The sequence below is a fragment of the Schistocerca americana genome, chromosome 5 (assembly GCF_021461395.2).
Source record: "Schistocerca americana isolate TAMUIC-IGC-003095 chromosome 5, iqSchAmer2.1, whole genome shotgun sequence".
In the NCBI taxonomy this organism is placed as follows: Eukaryota; Metazoa; Arthropoda; class Insecta; order Orthoptera; family Acrididae; genus Schistocerca; species Schistocerca americana.
Window position 1 is genome coordinate 560,620,776 of NC_060123.1, and position 25,409 is coordinate 560,646,184.

Here is a 25,409-nt window from a genome sequence, read left to right on the forward strand (position 1 = left end):
CAGCTTCTCGAAGCTCTATTACACGACCTCGTACAAACTCAGTGAGCTGTTGATAATGACGTCGTCGTTCTCTTAAACGCACTCTTCACTAACATCAACTCACTAAGTCCAATCTCGAAGTTAACAAACGCTCATGACCGTTACAGCGCATCCTCATAGTGGCGCCACAAGTGCCACTCTTAACCGACTGGCACAAAATTTCAATAGACGTCATGTTTCGGATGTAGTAACATATCGCGAAACTCTTTCTTGATGTTTCAATTTATTCCCGTCACTGTGTTTTAAGTCTCTAAGAGATGATAATATATTTTCGTCTATTTTTTTTTAAATATTGTTTCCACCTTTGCATTTATGTTGATTACATCTGTTGCATAGTTGTATCGAACATGCAACTGAATAACTGAAACATGTAAAACAGTCATTTTTACTACAAATGGTTTTAACTGAGTCTTAAATAGTTGTAAAGCCTTAAACAAGAACAAATTATAAGTTTCCACGTCGGGATGAAGTTGAGTCAAGTAAGCAAAAATTCATAATAAAGTTATTAAGTTAAAGTTCTGGGCAGAATACGCCTAAATCAAAATATTAATTTATCCTTACTGAAACGCTTATCGTACGTGGAGCAAAGGCTGTTCAGCTTTATGTGGGCACAATTCTCATGGCCCAACCCTGACAAATGTACAGCTAAAACTAGTCTTCTTCGAGGTCATCATTGATCGCTCAGTATTGTTTCCTGTTCATCGCCGAATGCTCTCGGAAAATACGTTATTTCCGTAAACAGTTTCACAGCCACCTCTTTGCTTTCCAGTAAAGTCTTTAGTCTATCGCCTGAAATGCTTCTTGGAACTCATTATTTCTCACTCGCTTCCCTGTTAGTCATTTCAAGAGGTCTGACGTCTTCAACGACGCCTTTCATGTTATTTTCATTCCATTTATGTCGAGACTTCTCCATATTTGTTTGTTAAAGAAAACAACGTAAAAATTTTACCTTTCGTGGTATCTGTTTTGTCCTGTACAACCAGAAACTCCTTTGCTAGATACAATCTGAACGTACTGTTGTGGTAGTTTAATATTCGCAGTGTTATCACTTAGGCTAGACATGGTCATAGCCTAAAACTCAATACAAACAGATAATTTCTTGTCATTCTGAAACGCACCGTTGTTTTGATTCGAAATCATGTGCGCAGTCTTGCCTCCGTAGTTCGTGGAGCAGTGGCGCTTAGGAGCTTCCGCTAGCGCTAGAGTTTAGCACTAGCCATTGCCCGATGCAGTCCGCTGTCCCATCTCACCCGACCATCCGCTATATCCGCGAGTTTATTTTTACGTTCCTAGTGCAGAAATGATTTTCAGACGGTGGCCTAAATTCAGCACAGAAACGAAAGCAACTACAGACAGCTACTGTGACTAACTCACTGTTGTTCATGAACATGACGATGATTAATCGGACCAAGAGCTTCTGCACCAACCCCAGCTGAGATTCATTTGAGAGACAGATCTGTTCTGGCGTATTTCTCCTCAGTGGTTTCCCTTCCTTGACGAGCGTGACGGTTCATCTAATTTCTGTTCGTAGCTACGACACGGTCTACCCGTTGTAATGCAGATTCTGCGAAATAATACCCTACCTAGAATTCAGAATTTGGTAACCCTTCTGTTGACATCTTACGTCAGCGATCATTCTCGAGTCCTGATAACCCTAACAGTTTCATTTTATTTGCTAATTAATCTCACAAAAATCAGTGTATTGTCTGCAGCACTCAGAAACTGAGAGGCGTAAGTTCTGTTAACATCAGGTGTACGAGTCATCGGTAATATCACTAACCGAGTTTAGCTATTGCCGAATGGTTGAGCAGAATCAAACTTCTACACAGAAATAACATATTTACAGCTTTTCTACTCTTCAAAATTCCAATAAATCCACAAATACGAAACAAATTCATCACAAAACAGTCACCATGTCATACCTTTTTACAGTTTACACAGTTTATTGTAGAAATTCACTGTTGCTCATTAACAAAATAATACTACACAGATCCACGAGCCAACTTCATGAGCCCCAACGTGCTTTGGGGCAAAATAGTCACTAATCGTTGGGCGCCAATATGAGACGTTAATGTTTGCAGTTCAACACATAATAGCAGGATATTCTGAGTGACCAGCTGCACAGGTAATTTCGTGGGATCTCAGTCGTTTCATGTGTGACCGTGAACATCTCTGACCTATACGTGAACATATTACGTTGGGAACTCATCTAGCAGCCGCAAGAGTTATCGTCATCGTTGTCGTTATTGCGTTGTTAAGGCACCAAGTTAGAGAGCTGGATCCATTAGTCGTCAGTTGGACATCCTAGAAGAACCCGAAATATATAGAAATCGAATCTGTCAGTGACATCGGTTACTTAATGAGCAGGAGTTTTTCAGTAGTAACTGGTTCCTACATTTATTTGAAGACACTAAATGAAATAGATCGCAGATTCAACATGTTCTAAGATTGCTTCGATTAGAAATATTGCTGTGATCCTCACTCCAGAAACTGGTTTGATGCAGCTCTCCATGCTACTCTATCCTGTGCAAGCTTCTTCATCTCCGACTAACTACTGCAACCTACATCATAAATCTGCTTGGTGTATTCATCTCTTGGTCTCCCTCTACGATTTTTACTCTCCACGCTTCCCTCTAATACTAAATTGGTGACCACTTGATGCCTCAGAATGTCTTCTGCCAACACATCCTTTTTTCTAGTCAAGTTGTGTCACAAATTCCTCTTCTCCCCAATTCTATTCAATACCTCCTCATTAGTTACCTGATCTACCCATCTAATCTTCAGCATTCTTCTGTAGCACCACTTTTCGAAAGCTTCTACTTTCTTCTTGTCTAAACTATTTATCGTCAATGTCTCACTTCCATATATGGCTACAATCCATACAACCGCTTTCAGAAAAGACTACCTGACACTTAAATCTACATTAGATGTTAACAAATTTCTCTTCTTCAGAAACGCTTTGCTTACCATATCCAATCTACATTTTATATCCTCTCTACTTCATCATCATCAGTTATTTTGTTCCCCAAATAGCAAAACTCATCTGTTACCTTAAGCTTCTCATTTCCTAATGTAATTGCCTCAGCATGACCTGATCTAATTCGACTACATTCAATTATCCTCTTTTTGCTTTTGTTGATGTTCATCTTATATCTTCCTTTCAGGACACTATCCATTCCGTTCAACTGCTCTTCCAGGTCCTTTGCTATCTCTGACTGAATTACAATGTCGTCGGCAAATCTAAAAGTTTTTATTTCTTCTCGATGGACTTTAATACCTACTCCCAATTTTTCTTTTGTTTCCTTTACTGCTTGCTCAATATACAGATTGAAGAACATCGGGGATAGGCTACAACCCTGTCACATGCCCTTCTCAGCCACTGCTTCCCTTTCATGCCCCTCGACTCTTATAATTACCATCTGGTTCCTGAACAAATTTAAAATAGCCTTTCGCTTCCTGTATTTTACTCCTGACATCTTCAGAATTTGAAAGACAGTGTTCCAGTCAACATTGTCAAAAGCTTTCTATAAATCTACAAATACTAGAAACGTAGGTTTGCCTTTCTTTAATCTGTCTTATATGATAATCGTAGGGTCAGTATTGTCAACATTTCTACGGAACCCAAACCGATCTTCCGCGAGGTCGGCTTCTACCAGTTTTTCCATTCGTCTGTAAAGAATTCGTGTTAGTATTTTGCATGACTTATTAAACTGATAGCTCGGTAATTTTCGCACCTGTCAACACCTGCTTTGGAATTACTATATTCTTCTTGAAGTCTGAGGGTATTTCGCCTATCTCATACATGTTGCTCACCAGATGGTAGTGTTTTGTCATGGCAGGCTCTCCCAAGGCTGCCAGTAGTTCCAATAGAATGTTGTCTACTCCTGGGACCCTGTTTCAACTTAGGTCTTTTAGTGTTTTGTCAGATTCTTCATGCAGTATCATATCTCTGATTCATCTTCGTCTGTCCTCTTTCATTCCAAATTCTGCGTTCTCTTCTTTAGTTAAGACTGGTTTTCCACCTGAGGTCTTGATATTCATACAGGTGGTTCTCTTTTCTCCAAAAATCTCTTTAATTTTCCTGTATGCCATATTTATCTTTCCCTACTAACATATCCATCTACAACCTTACATTTTTCCTCTAGCCATCCCTGCTTAGCCATTTTGCACTTCCTGTCGATCTAATTTCTGAGACGTTTTACTACTTTTCACGTGCTTCATTAACTGTATTTTTATATTTTCTCCTTTTATCAGTTAAAATCAATATTTATTCTGTTACACAAGGATTTCTACTATCCCTCGTCTTTTCATCTAATTTATCCTCTGTTGCCTTCACTATTTCATCTCTGAAAGCTACCCATTCTTCTTCTACTGTATTTCTTTCCCCTGTTGTTGTCAATCGTTCCCTAATGCTCTCTCCGAAACTCTCTACAACCTCTGGTTCTTTCAGCTTATCCAGGTACTATATCCTTAGATTCCTACCATTTTGCTATTTCTTCTGCTTTGATCTACAGTCCATAACCAATAAATTATGGCCAGAGTCCACATCTGCTCCTGGAAATGTCTTACAATTTAAAACTTGGTTCCTAAATCTCTGTCGTACTATTATAATATCTATCTGAAACCTTCCAGTCCCTCCAAGCCTCTTCCACGTATATAACCTTCTTTCATGATTTTAAACTAAGTGTTAGCTATGATTAAATTATACACTGTGCAAAATTCTACAAGGCGGCTTTCTCTTTCATTCCTTACCTCCAGTCAGTATTCACCCACTACTCTTCCTTCCTACTGTCGAATTCCAGTCCTCAATGACTATTACATTTTCGTCTCCCTTTACTACCTGAATATTTCCTTCATTGCATCATTCATTTCTTCAATCTTTTCATCATCTGCGGAGCTAGTTGGCATATAAACTTGTGCTACTTGTACTTCAGATTAGACATAATCATATAGACTTATTGAGCTATATACGATGATGAATGCAGGTTAGTATCTTCCACACTGTTAGATGGTGCCACCGTTTTCACAGGCGGATCTGATGTGACTATCTCGGCAGGTTCCCGTTATAGATTCACTCTACCCCATGAGATGGAGCCAACTGTTATCGAAGACTGCCGCCTCAACGTACGTGCCCCGCTGTGTAGTTCTTTTAATTACAGATGATGTGCGGTGCATCGGTACTTTGCATTTCGCCAACATTAATACTTCATGCTATTCATTTGATGTACTTTACAGTTTTACCGCAACACGTGCATGCTTCCTCTCCTTGCATTCCACATTATCAACAGAGTAAATTTGATTTCTCACATCAAATATAGTCCGCCCCCCAAATTCTATAAGTCCCTCCAGATCCTTGAGCGCCATGCACTCCATCTCGCCTTCTGTATATGCCTCCTGTCCCCCATGTGGATCTTCTACAACTTGATTCCTTTCCCCCATCTGCTCCGTTTCCTTGAACTTATCCACATCCTCTACACCTCCCACCAACTTGATCCCCCTCAGCCCCTGGTTGCTCCCTTCCAATCCCCGCCCTCTGCCACGCCTTCACCGTTGTCCCCCCTATCCTCCACCTCTACACCCTTCATCTCTTTTCCCAAGGTGGCTTCCATTGACTCCCCCACGTGGATGATGCCCTCTCTCCCTCCATTTATCCCTCCTATCAACTCTGATCCTCACCTCCCCCTCTTCCCTGCCTACGCTCTCTTTGACTCCCTTCTCTCCCCAAAGTCCTTTTGCATTCCCCTCCTTTGCTTTTCCCCACTCCCTCTCGCGTCTGCCCTGCCCCCCCTTATGAGTTCTCTCCCTCCATTGTCTCCCCCCTTTTATCCCCCTCATCTGTCCAGCCCCCCCCCCCCCCAATCTGCCCTTGACTGTGGTGTGTCACCTTCGTGCCAACGTTTTAGTGTCATGTTTTAAGTGAGGGTTAAGTGTTGTGTGTCTTTTACGAAGTGTTGCGAACAGAAATCATACTGTCACTGGGTGTGATTTTTTTTTATATCTCTTGCAAACAGAAACCAGACTATCGCCATGTTTTCTTAATTGTCTGTCTACTATTTTACCTATTTGCTTCCTGTGTATTTTATTAGCATCGCCAACCCTTTGTTTTATGTTTTAACTTCCACAATTTTCCGCCATTTTACAATTCAAGTTACCATTTTTATTGCCTGCTTTTATTGTTTATTATCTTCTTCTTATGTTTTAAAAATTCTGTAGGCTGAAGAGCTGGGTACTAAGCTGCTGCCAGCCCGCCCCCTTCAGGGGACCTCGAAACTCAATAAAGGAAAAAAAAATCATATATAGTTACATTACACATACATTACATTGTGGTTGACCTTAGGAGTGTAGAACGTTTGGGTTTCACTGCTATTCCAGAGGGCTAGTTTTGTTACAGTTTTTCATTCTATTCCTTATAATTACACATCCAAACACAATCCATTAATTCTGAAAGTGTACAACCACTATTTCAGCATTACAATTGTCTTGGCATCACTTTCTGTCAACTAATGATCCTAACTCTAATCCTCAACCAAAATATGCTAAGATGTTTTTTGAGTATCCTCAGACATCTTCAAGCTAAGCTGTTACACATTTTGATATTATTCCTTTAAGTTTTTAATATAAGACAAAGAAAAAGGGAGAAAGAAAGAGAGAAAAAATTTATTATTAGTTTCCATTTTATTTCAAATTGTTGCCACTCATTTAGGCTTAGCTAAATGATTATATTGCATATCATCTATTATTTATTCAACCATTGTAATATGATTACAATTTTTCATACTCGTTTACCATTGACTTTTGTGATGACTGCAAACTGATAACAGCTGGACTGTTATGCGATCTAGTACTGTACTATTAAGTTTTTTAAATAAAAACACAAAAGTCCCTTTTATTGTAATAATAGTTCCTTCTTATTTCAAGTTGTTGTCACTAATCTAGGCTCAGCTAAATGATTCTTTTGTACATCATTTATTATATGTTCGTATACTGTAATATGATTCTGTTTGGTCATACTTATGTAACGTTTCATTTAGTAACGGTTTTAAACTGATGGTTATGAACTTATTCTTTCACAACTTATATTTTATTTCTGATCTAAATCGGCTTTATGTTTGTATTGCACCACACCAGTGGTTGCAAACATGTCTTCTGTTTTAATTATTGACTAACGACTACTTCTGTAACGTTGTTCACATTGCTGCCTAATGACTGACATTTCATGCTGTCAATATATGAATTTCTCCGCTAGACAGCATAAATGAATTTTGTGACATGTATTGAATAGTAAGGCATAGCTCTTTGTAAAGTTAATCTTTGACTTTATTTCTATGATTAATTCTAGCGTCAATTACCGGCCTTCGTTTACTTCTTTGGTAGGTTAATCGCCAGAGTCAGTTTGGCACTGGTTTTCTTTGAACAGACAACGGCACTGTCAAACATACCTATATGAGATGAGATCTGTGTTATATTCAGTCTTTGTGCTCGCTTTAATGAGCCTTTTACTAAAGTTTGATTTAAATTTAAGTTTTATGCTAACTGAAATATCTGTATATGGAATACTGACATGCATACTTATGGTATTGTGTCCAAAGCTGCTATCGTTTATTTTCTTGTACACTTTATTCCGCAGCATCAGCCTGACGGCGAAATTTTGAAATGCGTAACACTTAATGAAGAATTGTGCGGTCAAGATCTTTATACATTTCAGAGTTCAGCTCATTACTATCAGATACAGGAATTGTACCAGAATTGTGCGGTCAATATCTTTCTATATTTCAAAGATGAACCCATTAATACCAGATATAGGAATTGTAGTAAGGACACTATCTCTTTTCGCAGAGTTTACCATCGACGACGTGGCAGCGCAGTGCATCCTGTTTTACGCCGCAGGCTTCGAGACGTCGTCGACTACCATGAGTTTCGCACTCTACGAACTGGCTCTCAATCCAGATGTACAGAAGCGACTGCATGAGGAAGTGGACGCGACGCTGAAAGAAAACGCAGGACAGCTGACTTACGAGGCCATCTCGAAAATGAAGTATCTGGACAAGGTTATTGCAGGTGAGCTGCTGCAGGCTCATCTTTGGTACGTGTGCACAAACGTAGCTAACCTGATTAACTCTTCTTGCTTCCACACAATGAACCTGAATTTAGAGGCTCTGTAGTGTCATATTCTTCTTCTTCTTGTGTAACTGCCACTCCAGGACCACGCGTAGTCTCTCCATAGATATCCTTTCCACCTCCGTGAATCTCTCCATCATTTGTTCTATTCTCTCCTGCCCTTCACCTGAAACCTACAGTATCCTCTTCTCTTATCTGTTCCACTGCTGACTGTCTATCCTTTTCCTTTATCCTTCTGTGTCCTCGAACACCAGACTATTGGTTGGTGTGTACTTCCTTCTCAAATTTTCCCTTCCTTCCATCTTCATCCTCAACTCCGACCAATCCTTCTGGAGTTCAACAATCCAATTGGTTCCTTTGTTTCCTCCTGTCCTCCCTGGTGTTTTCCACACTCTTTTCGTAATTTTAGCACGGAAAACACACTGGTATACCGGGCTGATGAGTTCGAAAGCCTGTCAGAATGCATGAACCTAAACGCAGCCGCTAGGGGGCGCTCCTAATATTTTAGAGCTCTGCTGTAGCCGGCTCACGCTAAGTGCGTGCCACGCCGCCGCGCCAGCCTATCTGCGCTCGCTGCCTCGCCGTAGAGCTAGCAGTGCGGGGGTCCAGACCTCAGACGTGTTCCGACTGCGACTCTTATTGCTCGTTGAACTTAGCATTGCTTGTGTTCCGATATTGCTACTTCTAGGCTCTCGATTTGCTTCATCCTCCATACTTGTCATTCTCCTATGTTGTCTCCGTTGTTCGTCCATTGCTTTTGTTGCCTTTCTGTCATTTCTGGCAACTCACCATCCACGCCATCAGCTGGTCGGATAGTGTCCCCTGGTCATGTTCGATTCTGGATAATATAAACACTCATCCCCTTTGCTAACAACTCATGTGCACGTCACTTGAACATTCTGTAGAGTCCTCGGCGCCACTATAGAGTCTTGTACCAAGAAAGCAAGGGAGAGGTTGTTGTTATAGGTGGCTGGTATCCTCTTTGTACTACACAAATGCACACCTGTATTAATATGGTTCTTTATTTACTTGTACTGGAAATATTTACTTAACTGGAATAGAGTCCATGTTTTGCGATACAAGCTCATCAGCAATAGTCTCTTGCAGACAATATCGGTACTCTTGATATTACAAGCTTAGTCACTCTGGTGATCCCTATGTAGTGTCGAAACCTGCGATGTGAACTATACCCTCTCCATCACTGAACTGACGCCAGACTGGAGTGTAAATTAGTGAGACCGTCCGGTCAGCAGCGGCGACCTAAATACATGCTGTCGAGAGGATGTTGGTGGCTTGTTGCTTGTCGTTGTCTCTGTGGCCTCTCTCGTGGTAGGAGCGTTCAATCCCGTGCCTACTATCGATCTTCATGATACGTCTTTGCCGACCGGTGTGCTGCCGACAGCTTACTTTATCACTCGTTCAGTCGATTTCATGTGCTAAGAGTCAATATCTCTCATGCCTGATGCCACAGAACGCTGCAGCTGCTGCAGTAGTTTAGGATACTCACACAAAGGTGACACAGGTATTTACATAAGAGGAAGCATATATGGATATTTTCTGGCTGGCGTTTCCGCCTGGTAAATGGCTAAAAGATTATTCTCCGGCTTCATATCTCAATCTGGAAGTAACTACATGACACATCGAAAGATCATCAAGCCTTTCCTACACAGCCAACAGAGGCCAGTCATAATTTATTATGGTACTGAAACTACGTTAGTCACCTCCATCAATCAGTCTCCATCGAATTTTCAAGTTGCAAATAGGGAACTGTTTCAGGAGTACTATGCAGGATGCTAGAAGTTAGGCGATGATAGGGCGTCCAGGGGAAGTAATTTTTAAAGGAGAGCAGGGAAACCTTTTAAATGCATTGTTAGGATTGTTACCAGTTTGTTACCAGCAAGGAAACCTGTTAAATGCATTGTTAGGTTTGTTACCAGTTCAGGTATCCATAAGGCGCGCCCACGAAAAACACCAAATGTCTGGAGGTGCCATTATGACCAAAGTGTTTAGTAGAACATAGGAGAGTAGGAGAAAAACGTATTGTCGGGACGGCAGCCACCAGCAGAGAGAGTGAGCTTGGCTGGGGACAGCTCTGTGTTAACAGCGACTGGAACTTCATGTGAGTCGTTTCCTACACTCTCATTGGACGAGGGTTGAAGGTGATGCTCATGAAACTTTCGTTAGTCAGCAGACCTTATCCATTAGAACGGTGTTTGTCCCTACAACTCTGGTTGTTACCGCGAGCGAGCATGCTGTGGATGCGATCTATCAGTACATCAAGTATATGTACGCGTATATTCACTCTTCCTTATGGACGCATCTGATACTGACGTTACGGATATTCTGCGGTGCAGTGACCGACCAATAGAATCTCTGACGGAACTCCTCTTCTGTAGACAATAACGAATACTTTAGGTATTAAGGGAGACGAGAATTATTTGTGGTTGCAAGGAATGACAGATTTGCAGATTGTTTAGTTAAACACGCTCCCCTCAACCTCCAAAGTACTTTTTTTTTCTTTTTTTTTGTGTCATCAGTCTACTTACTGGTTTGATGCCGCCCGCCACGAATTCCTTTCCTGTGCTAACCTCTTCATCTCAGAGTGGCACTTGCAACCTACGTCCTCAATTATTTGCTTGACGTATTCCAATCTCTCTCTTCCTCTACAGTTTTTGCCCTCTACAGCTCCCTCTAGTGCCATGGAAGTCATTCCCTCATGTCTTAGCAGATGTCCTATCATCCTGTCCCTTCTCCTGATCAGTGTTTTCCACATATTCCTTTCCTCTCCGATTCTGCGTAGAACTTCCTCATTCCTTACCTTATCAGTCCACCTAATTTTCAACATTCGTCTATAGCACCACATCTCAAATGCTTCGATTCTCTTCTGTTCCGATTTTCCCACAGTCCATGTTTCACTACCATACAATGCTGTACTCCAGACCTACATTCTCAGAAATTTCTTCCTCAAATTAAGGCCGGTATTTGATATTACTAGACTTCTCTTGGCCAGAAATGCCTTTTTTGCCATGGCGAGTCTGCTTTTGATGTCCTCCTTGCTCCGTCCGTCATTGGTTATTTTACTGCGTAGGTAGCAGAATTCGTTAACTTCATTGACTTCGTGACCATCAATCCTGATGTTAAGTTTCTCGCTGTTCTCATTTCTACTACTTCTCATTACCTTCGTCTTTCTCCGATTTCCTCTCAAACCATACTGTGTACTCATTAGACTGTTCATTCCGTTCAGCAGATCATTTAATTCTTCTTCACTTTCACTGAGGATAGCAATGTCATCAGCGAATCGTATCATTGATATCCTTTCACCTTGTATTTTAATTCCACTCCTGAACCTTTCTTTTATTTCCATCATTGCTTCCTCGATGTACAGATTGAAGGGTAGGGGCGAAAGGCTACAGCCTTGTCTTACACCCTTCTTAATACGAGCACTTCGTTCTTGATCGTCCACTCTTATTATTCCCTCTTGGTTGTTGTACATATTGTATATGACCCGTCTCTCCCTATAGCTTACCCCTACTTTTTTCAGAATCTCGAACAGCTTGCACCATTTTATATTGTCGAACGCTCTTTCCAGATCGACAAATCCTATGAAAGTGTCTTGATTTTCCTTTAACCTTGCTTCCATTATTAGCCGTAACGTCAGAATTGCCTCTCTCGTCCCTTTACTTTTCCTAAAGCCAAACTGATCGTCACCTAGCGCATTCTCAATTTTCTTTTCCATTCTTCTGTATATTATTCTTGTAAGCAGCTTCAATGCATGAGCTGCTAAGCTGATTGTGCGATAATTCTCGCACTTGTCAGCTCTTGCCGTCTTCGGAATTGTGTGGATGATGCTTTTCCGAAAGTCAGATGGTATGTCGCAAGACTCATATATTCTACACACCAACGAGAATAGTCGTTTTGTTGCCACTTCCCCCAATGATTTTAGAAATTCTGATGGAATGTACTTATGTTCACTAAAATGAGGTAAAATAAAATAAAGTTTTTCTTGAAACACCCAGCTTCTTTTTGTCTTCCAAAGTCGATCGTTTTCTTATAAAAATTTCCAGAATTATTTCACAATACTTTTTTTTCCAGTTTGCGATTTGAACACTACTGAGACTGAAGCGTCTCAAATTACTCTTCTCATCGGAATCTCGCAGATAAAAGATTTGGTGTCAAAACTATCCACAGCCTGCATGTGATATTCGAAGTAAACTCTGTATGGGTGAGTGGCAGGGGTCGTAGTGGCCGTGCGGTTCTAGGCGCTACAGTCTGGAACCGAGCGACCGCTACGGTCGCAGGTTCGAATCCTACCTCGGGCAAGGATGTGTGTGCTGTTCTTAGGTTAGTGAGGTTTAATTAGTTCTAAGTTCTAAGCGACTAATGACCACAGAAGTTAAGTCGCATAGTGCTCAGAGCCATTTGAAACATTTGAGTGGCAGGTAGGACCTGGCGGCTCTGCTGTGGTACTGCAGCCCTGTTCTGTATCGTTCAGTCGCTCTGCCAATCCGTATGTGAGTGCACTGACCGGTAGGTTTACCGCAACGGAGCCTCCGTGCAGTTCCGTAAGCCGTTTGGTGGCGAAGCGGTCTGGGCTCCTGAGGAACTGAGGTGGGCCTGTACTGTGTTGGCATCTCTCCTCCGCCAGCCAATCAGAAACAAGTGACACAGCTGCAGGCATGCTCAACCAATGACTACTAGAAACGTTTTCCCCTTTATTGTTTTCAGGAGTGTTTACACTGAATAGTGTTGATCATGTAAGCTTTCTGTGGAAACGGCGGAAGAAAATGAGAAGTTTAGTACATTCGTATCCCAGTGCCACAGAAACAGCCACTGACTTCCTGTTGTTTATGTGTGCTATGTTTGAAACAAAACCAGCAACCAGGCTGCAGTAAGACACGCTACTATTGACCAGTTTCGACCATTATGTCTGGCGTTCCTCAGAGTAACAACCTCTGTTAAAAATTGTAATCACTAGGCCCCAGCTAAGAGCCGTAATTCGTAACCAACATGTAACGTCAAGCGCTTGCGTTCAATTGCTTCAAAAACTACTACCGGCGCAGGCAGCTAGTACCAGATTAGAGCATACAAACCTGTTTTCTTCCGTTTTAGAACTTTTTAGATAATTAAAGCAATGTTTTAACTTTTCATGAACACAACGTTGCTCTTGGGAATTTCAAAGGGGTTCATCTCATCACTCGGATTACGTTGAGAAATCGCAAGGTGCCACATTTTCTCGAAGGACTTGTCCACGTTCGCCGCTCTTGGGTTCTTCTTCACTTTACCATGTGCTCCATGTCCACTTCCATGATTCTGGGCTGCGATGCATAAACATGTATACAATTTCCTGACCTCTCGGAACGTATGTTTCCATGGGCGTGTAACAACGTTTATGATCTCACTTTATACTCCGATACGTCTTTGTGATTCTTCAATAAAACTTAATTACTAGATCCAAAACTAAAAATCACTCAATATTTCTAAAGTAACAAATTATCTCTGCAATGAAAGCACACCGAACTGAACGAACGCTTTACGACACCTCACCAACTCCCACAAGGGGAGGCCACGACGTTTGGAATGCGAATTTACTGTCAACTTCGTACACTCGTAGTAATCCACGAGGACAATAAAATGTGCTAACAGTAGCGTGTACTTCTCAAGCATTACTGAGAAAATCGCAAAATTATTTCGGTAGTCAAATACATATCTGTACGTGGCCATTTTAACCATAAAGCGGCTGCAACCGAGTGTTGCCGGCACGGTAGCTCAGCGTGTTCGGTCAGAGCCTTAGCTTTCCTTTGTAATAAAAGAACTGGGGGAACGGATGAACGAAAAGACTGAACGGGTGTCATCGGACGTCTGCCCTGAACAAATTCAGCGAACAATATAGACCAAAATGCTTTTTTTTAAAAAAAAAAAGTGGTTGGCGTTCAAGCCGCTAGATCGCTGGATCGAGTTCCGTTCGTCAGTTTTTTTTATTTTCTGCACAGTCATTTTCTTTAGTATTTATATTACAATTGACATACTGGGAAAACTACGTGTAATCGGATGGACTTTTATTAAAGAAGACCCTATTAAAATACATTCGATACTGCATTACCAATTATCAGCGTCAATTTATTAGGAAATACTGCGTTATGCATGGTTTGCTTCCAAACTATCGTCTGAAACAGAGGTTTTTGAAAATGTTAACGAGGTTTGTTTTTCCACGGAAAACGTCAAAAGACCTTGCGTATGCGGAAACATAGCACTTATTCAATGCAGCTGATGCCGTTTAACTTTGTTTTCCAAATTTTACGAAAAATACCATCCTGCAACTTGTACTCTTAAAGTCGAAAGCGACTATTACTTGTACAGCTTTCAAAAGCCGTCTGTGCTGGTCAAATCTTGGAGGTAACAAGTCGTTTCGGGCTCTTTCTAGGTGTAAGGGATTTCTCAAATCACGGACAAGCATTCATTTTCAGCATCACTTTATGCGTTTGGCCGTTTACTTGTCGATAGTTAGTATTACATTATTTGCGATAATAAAAATTAGTACACTGCCAAATAACATTGTAAATTTAATAACAGTTCATCCGGTTACACCTATTTTCCCCAGTATATCAATTGTAATATAAATAATAAAGAAAATGACTGAGTTGAAAAAAAAAAAAAAACTGACGAAGGGAACTCGATCCAGCGGCTTGAACGCCTACTACCTTTAAAAAAAAATTGTTCTATATTATTCATTGAATCTGTTCAGGGCTTACATCCGATGATATCTGTGCAGTTTGTTCGATGGTCAGATCGCTCAGCTCTTTTATTAGAAAGAAAAAGGTAACGCTCTGACCGAACACGCTGAGCTACCGTGACGCCACCACTCGGCTCTAGCCGCTTCATGGTTAAAATGACCACGCACAGATATATATTTGACGACCGAAATTATCTTGCGATTTTCTCAGTAACGCTTGAGAAGTATGCGCTACTGCTTACACATTTTGTTGTCCTCATGGAGTACTACGAGTGCACGAAGTTTACAGTAAATCCGCGTTCCAAACGTCGTGGCCTCCTCTTGTCAGTATAGGAAACAGTCAGGAGGGAGACCAATCGTTAACAGCCCTCAGTAGTGTACAGAACAGCAACTTCGATTACAGAGTTAGAAATAGCGTCACTACCGAGGCTAACCTATGGAACCGAGCGGTATGGACAATACAGAAGAGGGCTAGGCGTGTAACTGGCCATAAGCTGCCATTCGATCGACTGCGAGTAGTGTCTGGCTGGCAGACGTGCCGTCAGAACCTCGCGATGTGCGAGGGAGACTCCACCGAGTGCCATGCGTTGTATCTAGCGTGTCTGCCAGCAGAGCTGCCGTGGCCTCCCAGTGCAGTTGGGCTCTTACCTGCGAGGTTGTTTGTGTTACACGAGGCGATGGTACTGAACTGCAACACTCCAGGAGGTGTACATCAGAAAGCACCCATGAGGATACACGTCGATGTACACTCCTGGAAATGGAAAAAAGAACACATTGACACCGGTGTGTCAGACCCACCATACTTGCTCCGGACACTGCGAGAGGGCTGTACAAGCAATGATCACACGCACGGCACAGCGGACACACCAGGAACCGCGGTGTTGCGCAGCATTTGTGCACCGCTGCCGTCAGTGTCAGCCAGTTTGCCGTGGGATACGGAGCTCCATCGCAGTCTTTAACACTGGTAGCATGCCGCGACAGCGTAGACGTGAACCGTATGTGCAGTTGACGGACTTTGAGCGAGGGTGTATAGTGGGCATGCGGGAGGCCGGGTGGACGTACCGCCGAATTGCTCAACACGTGGGGCGTGAGGTCTCCACAGTACATCGATGTTGTCGCCAGTGGTCGGCGGAAGGTGCACGTGCCCGTCGACCTGGGACCGGACCGCAGCGACGCACGGATGCACGCCAAGACCGTAGGATCCTACGCAGTGCCGTAGGGGACCGCACCGCCACTTCCCAGCAAATTAGGGACACTGTTGCTCCTGGGGTATCGGCGAGGACCATTCGCAACCGTCTCCATGAAGCTGGGCTACGGTCCCGCACACCGTTAGGCCGTCTTCCGCTCACGCCCCAACATCGTGCAGCCCGCCTCCAGTGGTGTCGCGACAGGCGTGAATGGAGGGACGAATGGAGACCTGTCGTCTTCAGCGATGAGAGTCGCTTCTGCCTTGGTGCCAATGATGGTCGTATGCGTGTTTGGCGCCGTGCAGGTGAGCGCCACAATCAGGACTGCATACGACCGAGGCACACAGGGCCAACACCCGGCATCATGGTGTGGGGAGCGATCTCCTACACTGGCCGTACACCACTAGTGATCGTCGAGGGGACACTGAATAGTGCACGGTACATCCAAACCGTCATCGAACCCATCGTTCTACCATTCCTAGACCGGCAAGGGAACTTGCTGTTCCAACAGGACAATGCACGTCCGCATGTATCCCGTGCCACCCAACGTGCTCTAGAAGGTGTAAGTCAACTACCCTGGCCAGCAAGATCTCCGGATCTGTCCCCCATTGAGCATGTCTGGGACTGGATGAAGCGTCGTCTCACGCGGTCTGCACGTCCAGCACGAACGCTGGTCCAACTGAGGCGCCAGGTGGAAATGGCATGGCAAGCCGTTCCACAGGACTACATCCAGCATCTCTACGATCGTCTCCATGGGAGAATAGCAGCCTGCATTGCTGCGAAAGGTGGATATACACTGTACTAGTGCCGACATTGTGCATGCTCTTTTGCCTGTGTCTATGTGCCTGTGGTTCTGTCAGTGTGATCATGTGATGTATCTGACCCCAGGAATGTGTCAATAAAGTTTCCCCTCCCTGGGACAATGAATTCACGGTGTTCTTATTTCAATTTCCAGGAGTGTATTTGCAAGTGGATAGCTGCCACCACTCTGCGCAGAGGAATGTGGTGCTAAAAACACTGGTGCACAGCGCGCCCACCATCTCTGATGCTGAGAGTCTGCCCCAAGAGCTGGAACACCTCAAATCTGTATTCCGGATAAATGGGTACTCGGAATGGCAGATCAGACGCACTCTCCGCCCCACTTCTACAGTACAGCTTGTGGAGACGGAACAAGTCACGCAGAATGACATAGACACTGCCTATATACCGTATACTGGCGCACTATCGGGGAAAATAGGACGAATATTGAGGAAACACCGAATAGGAACTGTCTTTTGCCCACCAAATCAAACGCGAGCATTATTGGGAAATATCAAAGACGAGCTCGGTTTGCGGAAGGCCGCGATATACCAGATTCTGTGTCAGTGTGGGAAGATTTATACTGGACAGACAGTGCACACCATCGAAGATCGTTGACGAGAACAACAGAGGCACACTCGACTTGGGTACCCCAACAAGTCGGCGGTCGCAGATCACTGTTTGTCCGAAAATCACGAAATGGACTACCAACATACCAGGGTCTTGGCACAGACATCTAAATACTGGGATAGCGTCGTTAGAGAAGCTATCGAAATTCGTACCAGGGACGCACTCATCAACCGAGATTGTGGCTACAACCTCGGCATGGGAACCAGCATTGAGTCTAATTAAAAAGACGCTCAGCAAAGGAAACGAAAGGGCGAGTAGGGCGGACGAGGCAATTACACCGACGCCACCACAGACGCCGACGCCAGCGTCTCACCGACCGCTGACGCGCGGGCGCAGACTGCGGAGAGAACGGCTCGCGAGGGGAGGGGATTTAAGACGGCCGCCCGCCCTCAGGAGCTCAGTTCGTCAGCGCACCTGACGATGGTTACATGTCTGATCGCCGAAATATTGTACCGATTTGACACTATGGACCGGCAATACACCTGTGGACTGTTGGAGCAAAAAATATGCCGGGAGAAACTGAAGAATCACAATAAAAAGGGAGGTAATTTTGAGGGGGTTCCCCTCCTAACTTAACTAAGCGATTAATATTTTACAGTCTTTGTCAAACACTCAAATGGTACGTAGGGTTCCATTTGTCTACCTCATGCCTTCTGTGCGGGCTCTGTGGCATCTTAAACTGTCTCTAGTGCTGCATGGCATCTCTAGTACAGCATGCATGAAAGGCTTGAGGGATATCCAACTTGCTCAAGCTTTTGTGGAAATAAGAATTTAAATAATAGCGCCGTCTGATGCAATAAAAGCTGCAGACCTTATCTTGTCACAGCCTGTGGTATCACACATCGATACACTGTACTGGTGTGATAAAATTGGCAAGACAGCGATCTCGCGAGCTCTGGCAGACCCAATGGTGCGCGCCCGCTGAGCCATGCCTCGAATGCCTCAACCACGAACGCCCTCTGCCGCCGTGATGTGGGACGGCCGGTGCCAACCACACAGCCAGAGCCACTTCGCTAAGTGACGTTACGCAGACGCCGCCTAGTCGTGTCTACGATATAATTTTCGTGCTCTACTTTAGAGAGCCTCATTCTTATTAACACTGAGAGGTCCGCTGCAGTCTGGAACCAGGCGACCGCTACGGTTGCAAGTTCGAATCCTGCCTCGGGCAAGGATGTGTGTGATGTCCTTAGGTTAGTTAGGTTTAAGTAGTTCTAAGTTCTAGGGGACTGATGACCTCAGATGTTGAGTCCCATAGTGCTCAGAACCATTTTTGAACTGAGAGGTGCACTTTGTTTCTTGCTCCAATATTTGTAACGAGTCTTCGTACACTTAGAGAAATACACTACTAGCCATTAAAATTGCTACACCACGAAGATGACGTGATAACCGACAGGAAGAAGATGCTGTGATATGCAAATGATTAGCTTTTCTCAGCATTCACACAAGGTTGGCGCCGATGGCGACACCTACAACGTGCTGATATGAGGAAAGTTCCCAACCGATTTCTCATACACAAACAGCAGTTGACCGGCATTGCCTGGTGAAACGTTGTTGTGATGCCTCGTGTAAGAAGGAGAAATGCGTACCATCACGTTTCCGACTTTGATAAAGGTGAGATTGTAGCCTATCGCGATTGCGGCTTATCGTATCGCTACATTGCTGCTCGCGTTGGTCGAGATCCAATGACTGTTAGCAGAATGTGGAATCGGAGGGTACAGGAGGGTAATACGGAACGCCGTGCTGGATCCCAACCGCCTCGTTATCACTAGCAGTCGAGATGGCAGGCATCTTATCCGCATGGCTGAAACGGATCGTGCAGCCACATCTCGATCGCCGAGTCAAGAGATGGGGACGTTTGCAAGACAACAACCTTCTGCACGAACAGTTCGACGACGTTTGCAGCAGCATGGACTATCAGCTCGGAGACCATGTTTGCGGTTACCCTTGACGCTGCATCACAGACAGGAGCGCCTGCGATGGTGTACTCAACGACGAACCTCGGTGCACGAATGGCAAAAGTCATTTTTTTCGGATGAATCCAGGTTCTGTTTACAGCATCATGGTGGTCGCATCCGAGTTTGGCGACATCGCGGTGGTACTGCAGCCCTGTTCTGTATCGTTCAGTCGCTCTGCCAATCCGTACGTGAGTGCACTGACCGGTAGGTTTACCGCAACGGAGCCTCCGTGCAGTTCCGTAAGCCGTTTGGTGGCGAAGCGGTCTGGGCTCCTGAGGAACTGAGGTGGGCCTGTACTGTGTTGGCATCTCTCCTCCGCCAGCCAATCAGAAACAAGTGACCACAGCTGCAGGCATGCTCAACCAATGACTGCGCAGCCAACACTTCGGAGCTCAGTGCATACAGCCCCCCCCCCCCCCCTCTCTCCCATCCGAAGCGATCAACCGATACCACTACTAGAAACGTTTTCCCCTTTATTGTTTTCAGGAGTGTTTACACTGAATAGTGTTGATCATGTAAGCTTTCTGTGGAAACGGCGGAAGAAAATGAGAAGTTTAGTACATTCGTATCCCAGTGCCACAGAAACAGCCACTGACTTCCTGTTGTTTATGTGTGCTATGTTTGAAACAAAACCAGCAACCAGGCTGCAGTAAGACACGCTATTATTGACCAGTTTCGACCATTATGTCTGGCGTTCCTCAGAGTAACAACCTCTGTTAAAAATTGTAATCACTAGGCCCCAGCTAAGAGCCGTAATTCGTAACCAACATGTAACGTCAAGCGCTTGCGTTCAATTGCTTCAAAAACTACTACCAGCGCAGGCAGCTAGTACCAGATTAGAGCATACAAACATGTTTTCTTCCGTTTTAGAACTTTTTAGATAATTAAAGCAATGTTTTAACTTTTCATGAACACAACGTTGCTCTTGGGAATTTCAAAGGGGTTCATCTCATCACTCGGATTACGTTGAGAAATCGCAAGGTGCCACATTTTCTCGAAGGACTTGTCCACGTTCGCCGCTCTTGGGTTCTTCTTCACTTTACCATGTGCTCCATGTCCACTTCCATGATTCTGGGCTGCGATGCATAAACATGTATACAATTTCCTGACCTCTCGGAACGTATGTTTCCATGGGCGTTTAACAACGTTTATGAACTCACTTTATACTCCGATACGTCTTTGTGATTCTTCAATAAAACTTAATTACTAGATCCAAAACTAAAAATCACTCAATATTTCTAAAGTAACAAATTATCTCTGCAATGAAAGCACACCGAACTGAACGAACGCTTTACGACACCTCACCAACTCCCACAAGGGGAGGCCACGACGTTTGGAATGCGAATTTACTGTCAACTTCGTACACTCGTAGTAATCCACGAGGACAATAAAATGTGTTAACAGTAGCGTGTACTTCTCAAGCATTACTGAGAAAATCGCAAAATTATTTCGGTAGTCAAATACATATCTGTACGTGGCCATTTTAACCATAAAGCGGCTGCAACCGAGTGTTGCCGGCACGGTAGCTCAGCGTGTTCGGTCAGAGCCTTAGCTTTCCTTTGTAATAAAAGAACTGGGGGAACGGATGAACGAAAAGACTGAACGGGTGTCATCGGACGTCTGCCCTGAACAAATTCAGCGAACAATATAGACCAAAATGCTTTTTTTTTTTTAAAAAAAAAGTGGTTGGCGTTCAAGCCGCTAGATCGCTGGATCGAGTTCCGTTCGTCAGTTTTTTTTATTTTCTGCACAGTCATTTTCTTTAGTATTTATATTACAATTGACATACTGGGAAAACTACGTGTAATCGGATGGACTTTTATTAAAGAAGACCCTATTAAAATACATTCGATACTGCATTACCAATTATCAGCGTCAATTTATTAGGAAATACTGCGTTATGCATGGTTTGCTTCCAAACTATCGTGTGAAACAGAGGTTTTTGAAAATGTTAACGAGGTTTGTTTTTCCACGGAAAACGTCAAAAGACCTTGCGTATGCGGAAACATAGCACTTATTCAATGCAGCTGATGCCGTTTAACTTTGTTTTCCAAATTTTACGAAAAATACCATCCTGCAACTTGTACTCTTAAAGTCGAAAGCGACTATTACTTGTACATCTTTCAATAGCCGTCTGTGCTGGTCAAATCTTGGAGGTAACAAGTCGTTTCGGGCTCTTTCTAGGTGTAAGGGATTTCTCAAATCACGGACAAGCATTCATTTTCAGCATCACTTTATGCGTTTGGCCGTTTACTAGTCGATAGTTAGTATTACATTATTTGCGATAATAAAAATTAGTACACTGCCAAATAACATTGTAAATTTAATAACAGTTCATCTGGTTACACCTATTTTCCCCAGTATATCAATTGTAATATAAATAATAAAGAAAATGACTGAGTTGAAAAAAAAAAAAAAACTGACGAAGGGAACTCGATCCAGCGGCTTGAACGCCTACTACCTTTAAAAAAAAATTGTTCTATATTATTCATTGAATCTGTTCAGGGCTTACGTCCGATGATATCTGTGCAGTTTGTTCGATGGTCAGATCGCTCAGCACTTTTATTAGAAAGAAAAAGGTAACGCTCTGACCGAACACGCTGAGCTACCGTGACGCCACCACTTTGAGCGAGGACGTATAGTGGGCATGCGGGAGGCCGGGTGGACGTACCGCTGAATTGCTCAACACGTGGGGCGTGAGGTCTCCACAGTACATCGATGTTGTCGCCAGTGGTCGCCGGAAGGTGCACGTGCCCGTCGACCTGGGACCGGACCGCAGCGACGCACGGATGCACGCCAAGACCGTAGGATCCTACGCAGTGCCGTAGGGGACCGCACCGCCACTTCCCAGCAAATTAGGGACACTGTTGCTCCTGGGGTATCGGCGAGGACCATTCGCAACCGTCTCCATGAAGCTGGGCTACGGTCCCGCACACCGTTAGGCCGTCTTCCGCTCACGCCCCAACATCGTGCAGCCCGCCTCCAGTGGTGTCGCGACAGGCGTGAATGGAGGGACGAATGGAGACGTGTCGTCTTCAGCGATGAGAGTCGCTTCTGCCTTGGTGCCAATGATGGTCGTATGCGTGTTTGGCGCCGTGCAGGTGAGCGCCACAATCAGGACTGCATACGACCGAGGCACACAGGGCCAACACCCGGCATCATGGTGTGGGGAGCGATCTCCTACACTGGCCGTACACCACTGGTGATCGTCGAGGGGACGCTGAATAGTGCATGGTACATCCAAACCGTCATCGAACCCATCGTTCTACCATTCCTAGACCGGCAAGGGCACTTACTGTTCCAACAGGAAAATGCACGTCCGCATGTATCCCGTGCCACCCAACGTGCTCTAGAAGGTGTAAGTCAACTACCCTGGCCAGCAAGATCTCCGGATCTGTCCCCCATTGAGCATGTCTGGGACTGGATGAAGCGTCATCTCACGCGGTCTGCATGTCCAGCACGAACGCTGGTCCAACTGAGGCGCCAGGTGGAAATGGCATGGCAAGCCGTTCCACAGGACTACATCCAGCATCTCTACGATCGTCTCCATGGGAGAATAGCAGCCTGCATTGCTGCGAAAGGTGGATATACACTGTACTAGTGCCGACATTGTGCATGCTCTGTTGCCTGTATCTATGTGCCTGTGGTTCTGTCAGTGTGATCATGTGATGTATCTGACCCCAGGAATGTGTCAATAAAGTTTCCCCTTCCTGGGACAATGAATTCACGGTGTTCTTATTTGCAAGTGGATAGCTGCCACCACTCTGCGCAGAGGAATGTGGTGCTAAAAACACTGGTGCACAGCGCGCCCACCATCTCTGATGCTGAGAGTCTGCCCCAAGAGCTGGAACACCTCAAATCTGTATTCCGGATAAACGGGTACTCGGAATGGCAGATCAGACGCACTCTCCGCCCCACTTCTACAGTACAGCTTGTGGAGACGGAACAAGTCACGCAGAATGACATAGACACTGCCTATATACCGTATACTGGCGCACTATCGGGGAAAATAGGACGAATATTGAGGAAACACCGAATAGGAACTGTCTTTTGCCCACCAAATCAAACGCGAGCATTATTGGGAAATATCAAAGACGAGCTCGGTTTGCGGAAGGCCGCGATATACCAGATTCTGTGTCAGTGTGGGAAGATTTATACTGGACAGACAGTGCACACCATCGAAGATCGTTGACGAGAACAACAGAGGCACACTCGACTTGGGTACCCCAACAAGTCGGCGGTCGCAGATCACTGTTTGTCCGAAAATCACGAAATGGACTACCAACATACCAGGGTCTTGGCACAGACATCTAAATACTGGGATAGCGTCGTTAGAGAAGCTATCGAAATTCGTACCAGGGACGCACTCATCAACCGAGATTGTGGCTACAACCTCGGCATGGGAACCAGCATTGAGTCTAATTAAAAAGACGCTCAGCAAAGGAAACGAAAGGGCGAGTAGAGCGGACGAGGCAATTACACCGACGCCACCACAGACGCCGACGCCAGCGTCTCACCGACCGCTGACGCGCGGTCGCAGACTGCGGAGAGAACGGCTCGCGAGGGGAGGGGATTTAAGACGGCCGCCCGCCCTCAGGAGCTCAGTTCGTCAGCGCACCTGACGATGGTGACATGTCTGATCGCCGAAATATTGTACCGATTTGACACTATGGACCGGCAATACACCTGTGGACTGTTGGAGCAAAAAATACGCCGGGAGAAACTGAAGAATCACAATAAAAAGGGAGGTAATTTTGAGGGGGTTCCCCTCCTAACTTAACTAAGCGATTAATATTTTACAGTCTTTGTCAAACACTCAAATGGTACGTAGGGTTCCATTTGTCTACCTCATGCCTTCTGTGCGGGCTCTGTGGCATCTTAAACTGTCTCTAGTGCTGCATGGCATCTCTAGTACAGCATGCATGAAAGGCTTGAGGGAGATCCAACTTGCTCAAGCTTTTGTGGAAATAAGAATTTAAATAATAGCGCCGTCTGATGCAATAAAAGCTGCAGACCTTATCTTGTCACAGCCTGTGGTATCACACATCGATACACTGTACTGGTGTGATAAAATTGGCAAGACAGCGATCTCGCGAGCTCTGGCAGACCCAATGGTGCGCGCCCGCTGAGCCATGCCTCGAATGCCTCAACCACGAACGCCCTCTGCCGCCGTGATGTGGGACGGCCGGTGCCAACCACACAGCCAGAGCCACTTCGCTAAGTGACGTTACGCAGACGCCGCCTAGTCGTGTCTACGATATAATTTTCGTGCTCTACTTTAGAGAGCCTCATTCTTATTAACACTGAGAGGTCCGCTGCAGTCTGGAACCAGGCGACCGCTACGGTTGCAAGTTCGAATCCTGCCTCGGGCAAGGATGTGTGTGATGTCCTTAGGTTAGTTAGGTTTAAGTAGTTCTAAGTTCTAGGGGACTGATGACCTCAGATGTTGAGTCCCATAGTGCTCAGAACCATTTTTGAACTGAGAGGTGCACTTTGTTTCTTGCTCCAATATTTGTAACGAGTCTTCGTACACTTAGAGAAATACACTACTAGCCATTAAAATTGCTACACCACGAAGATGACGTGATAACCGACAGGAAGAAGATGCTGTGATATGCAAATGATTAGCTTTTCTCAGCATTCACACAAGGTTGGCGCCGATGGCGACACCTACAACGTGCTGATATGAGGAAAGTTCCCAACCGATTTCTCATACACAAACAGCAGTTGACCGGCATTGCCTGGTGAAACGTTGTTGTGATGCCTCGTGTAAGAAGGAGAAATGCGTACCATCACGTTTCCGACTTTGATAAAGGTGAGATTGTAGCCTATCGCGATTGCGGCTTATCGTATCGCTACATTGCTGCTCGCGTTGGTCGAGATCCAATGACTCTTAGCAGAATGTGGAATCGGAGGGTACAGGAGGGTAATACGGAACGCCGTGCTGGATCC

At 44.6% G+C, this 25,409-nt stretch overlaps 1 protein-coding gene across 1 annotated transcript in view; it reads left to right on the forward strand.

The window, feature by feature from the left end:
- Nucleotides 1-25,409, forward strand: part of LOC124616530 (cytochrome P450 6k1-like) — a 62,503-nt gene that overhangs the window by 23,955 nt on the left and 13,139 nt on the right. The window contains exon 5 of the mRNA XM_047144846.1: nucleotides 7,876-8,097. Within this exon, the coding sequence (XP_047000802.1) occupies nucleotides 7,876-8,097 (222 nt within the window). The remainder of the gene's footprint in view (nucleotides 1-7,875; nucleotides 8,098-25,409) is intronic.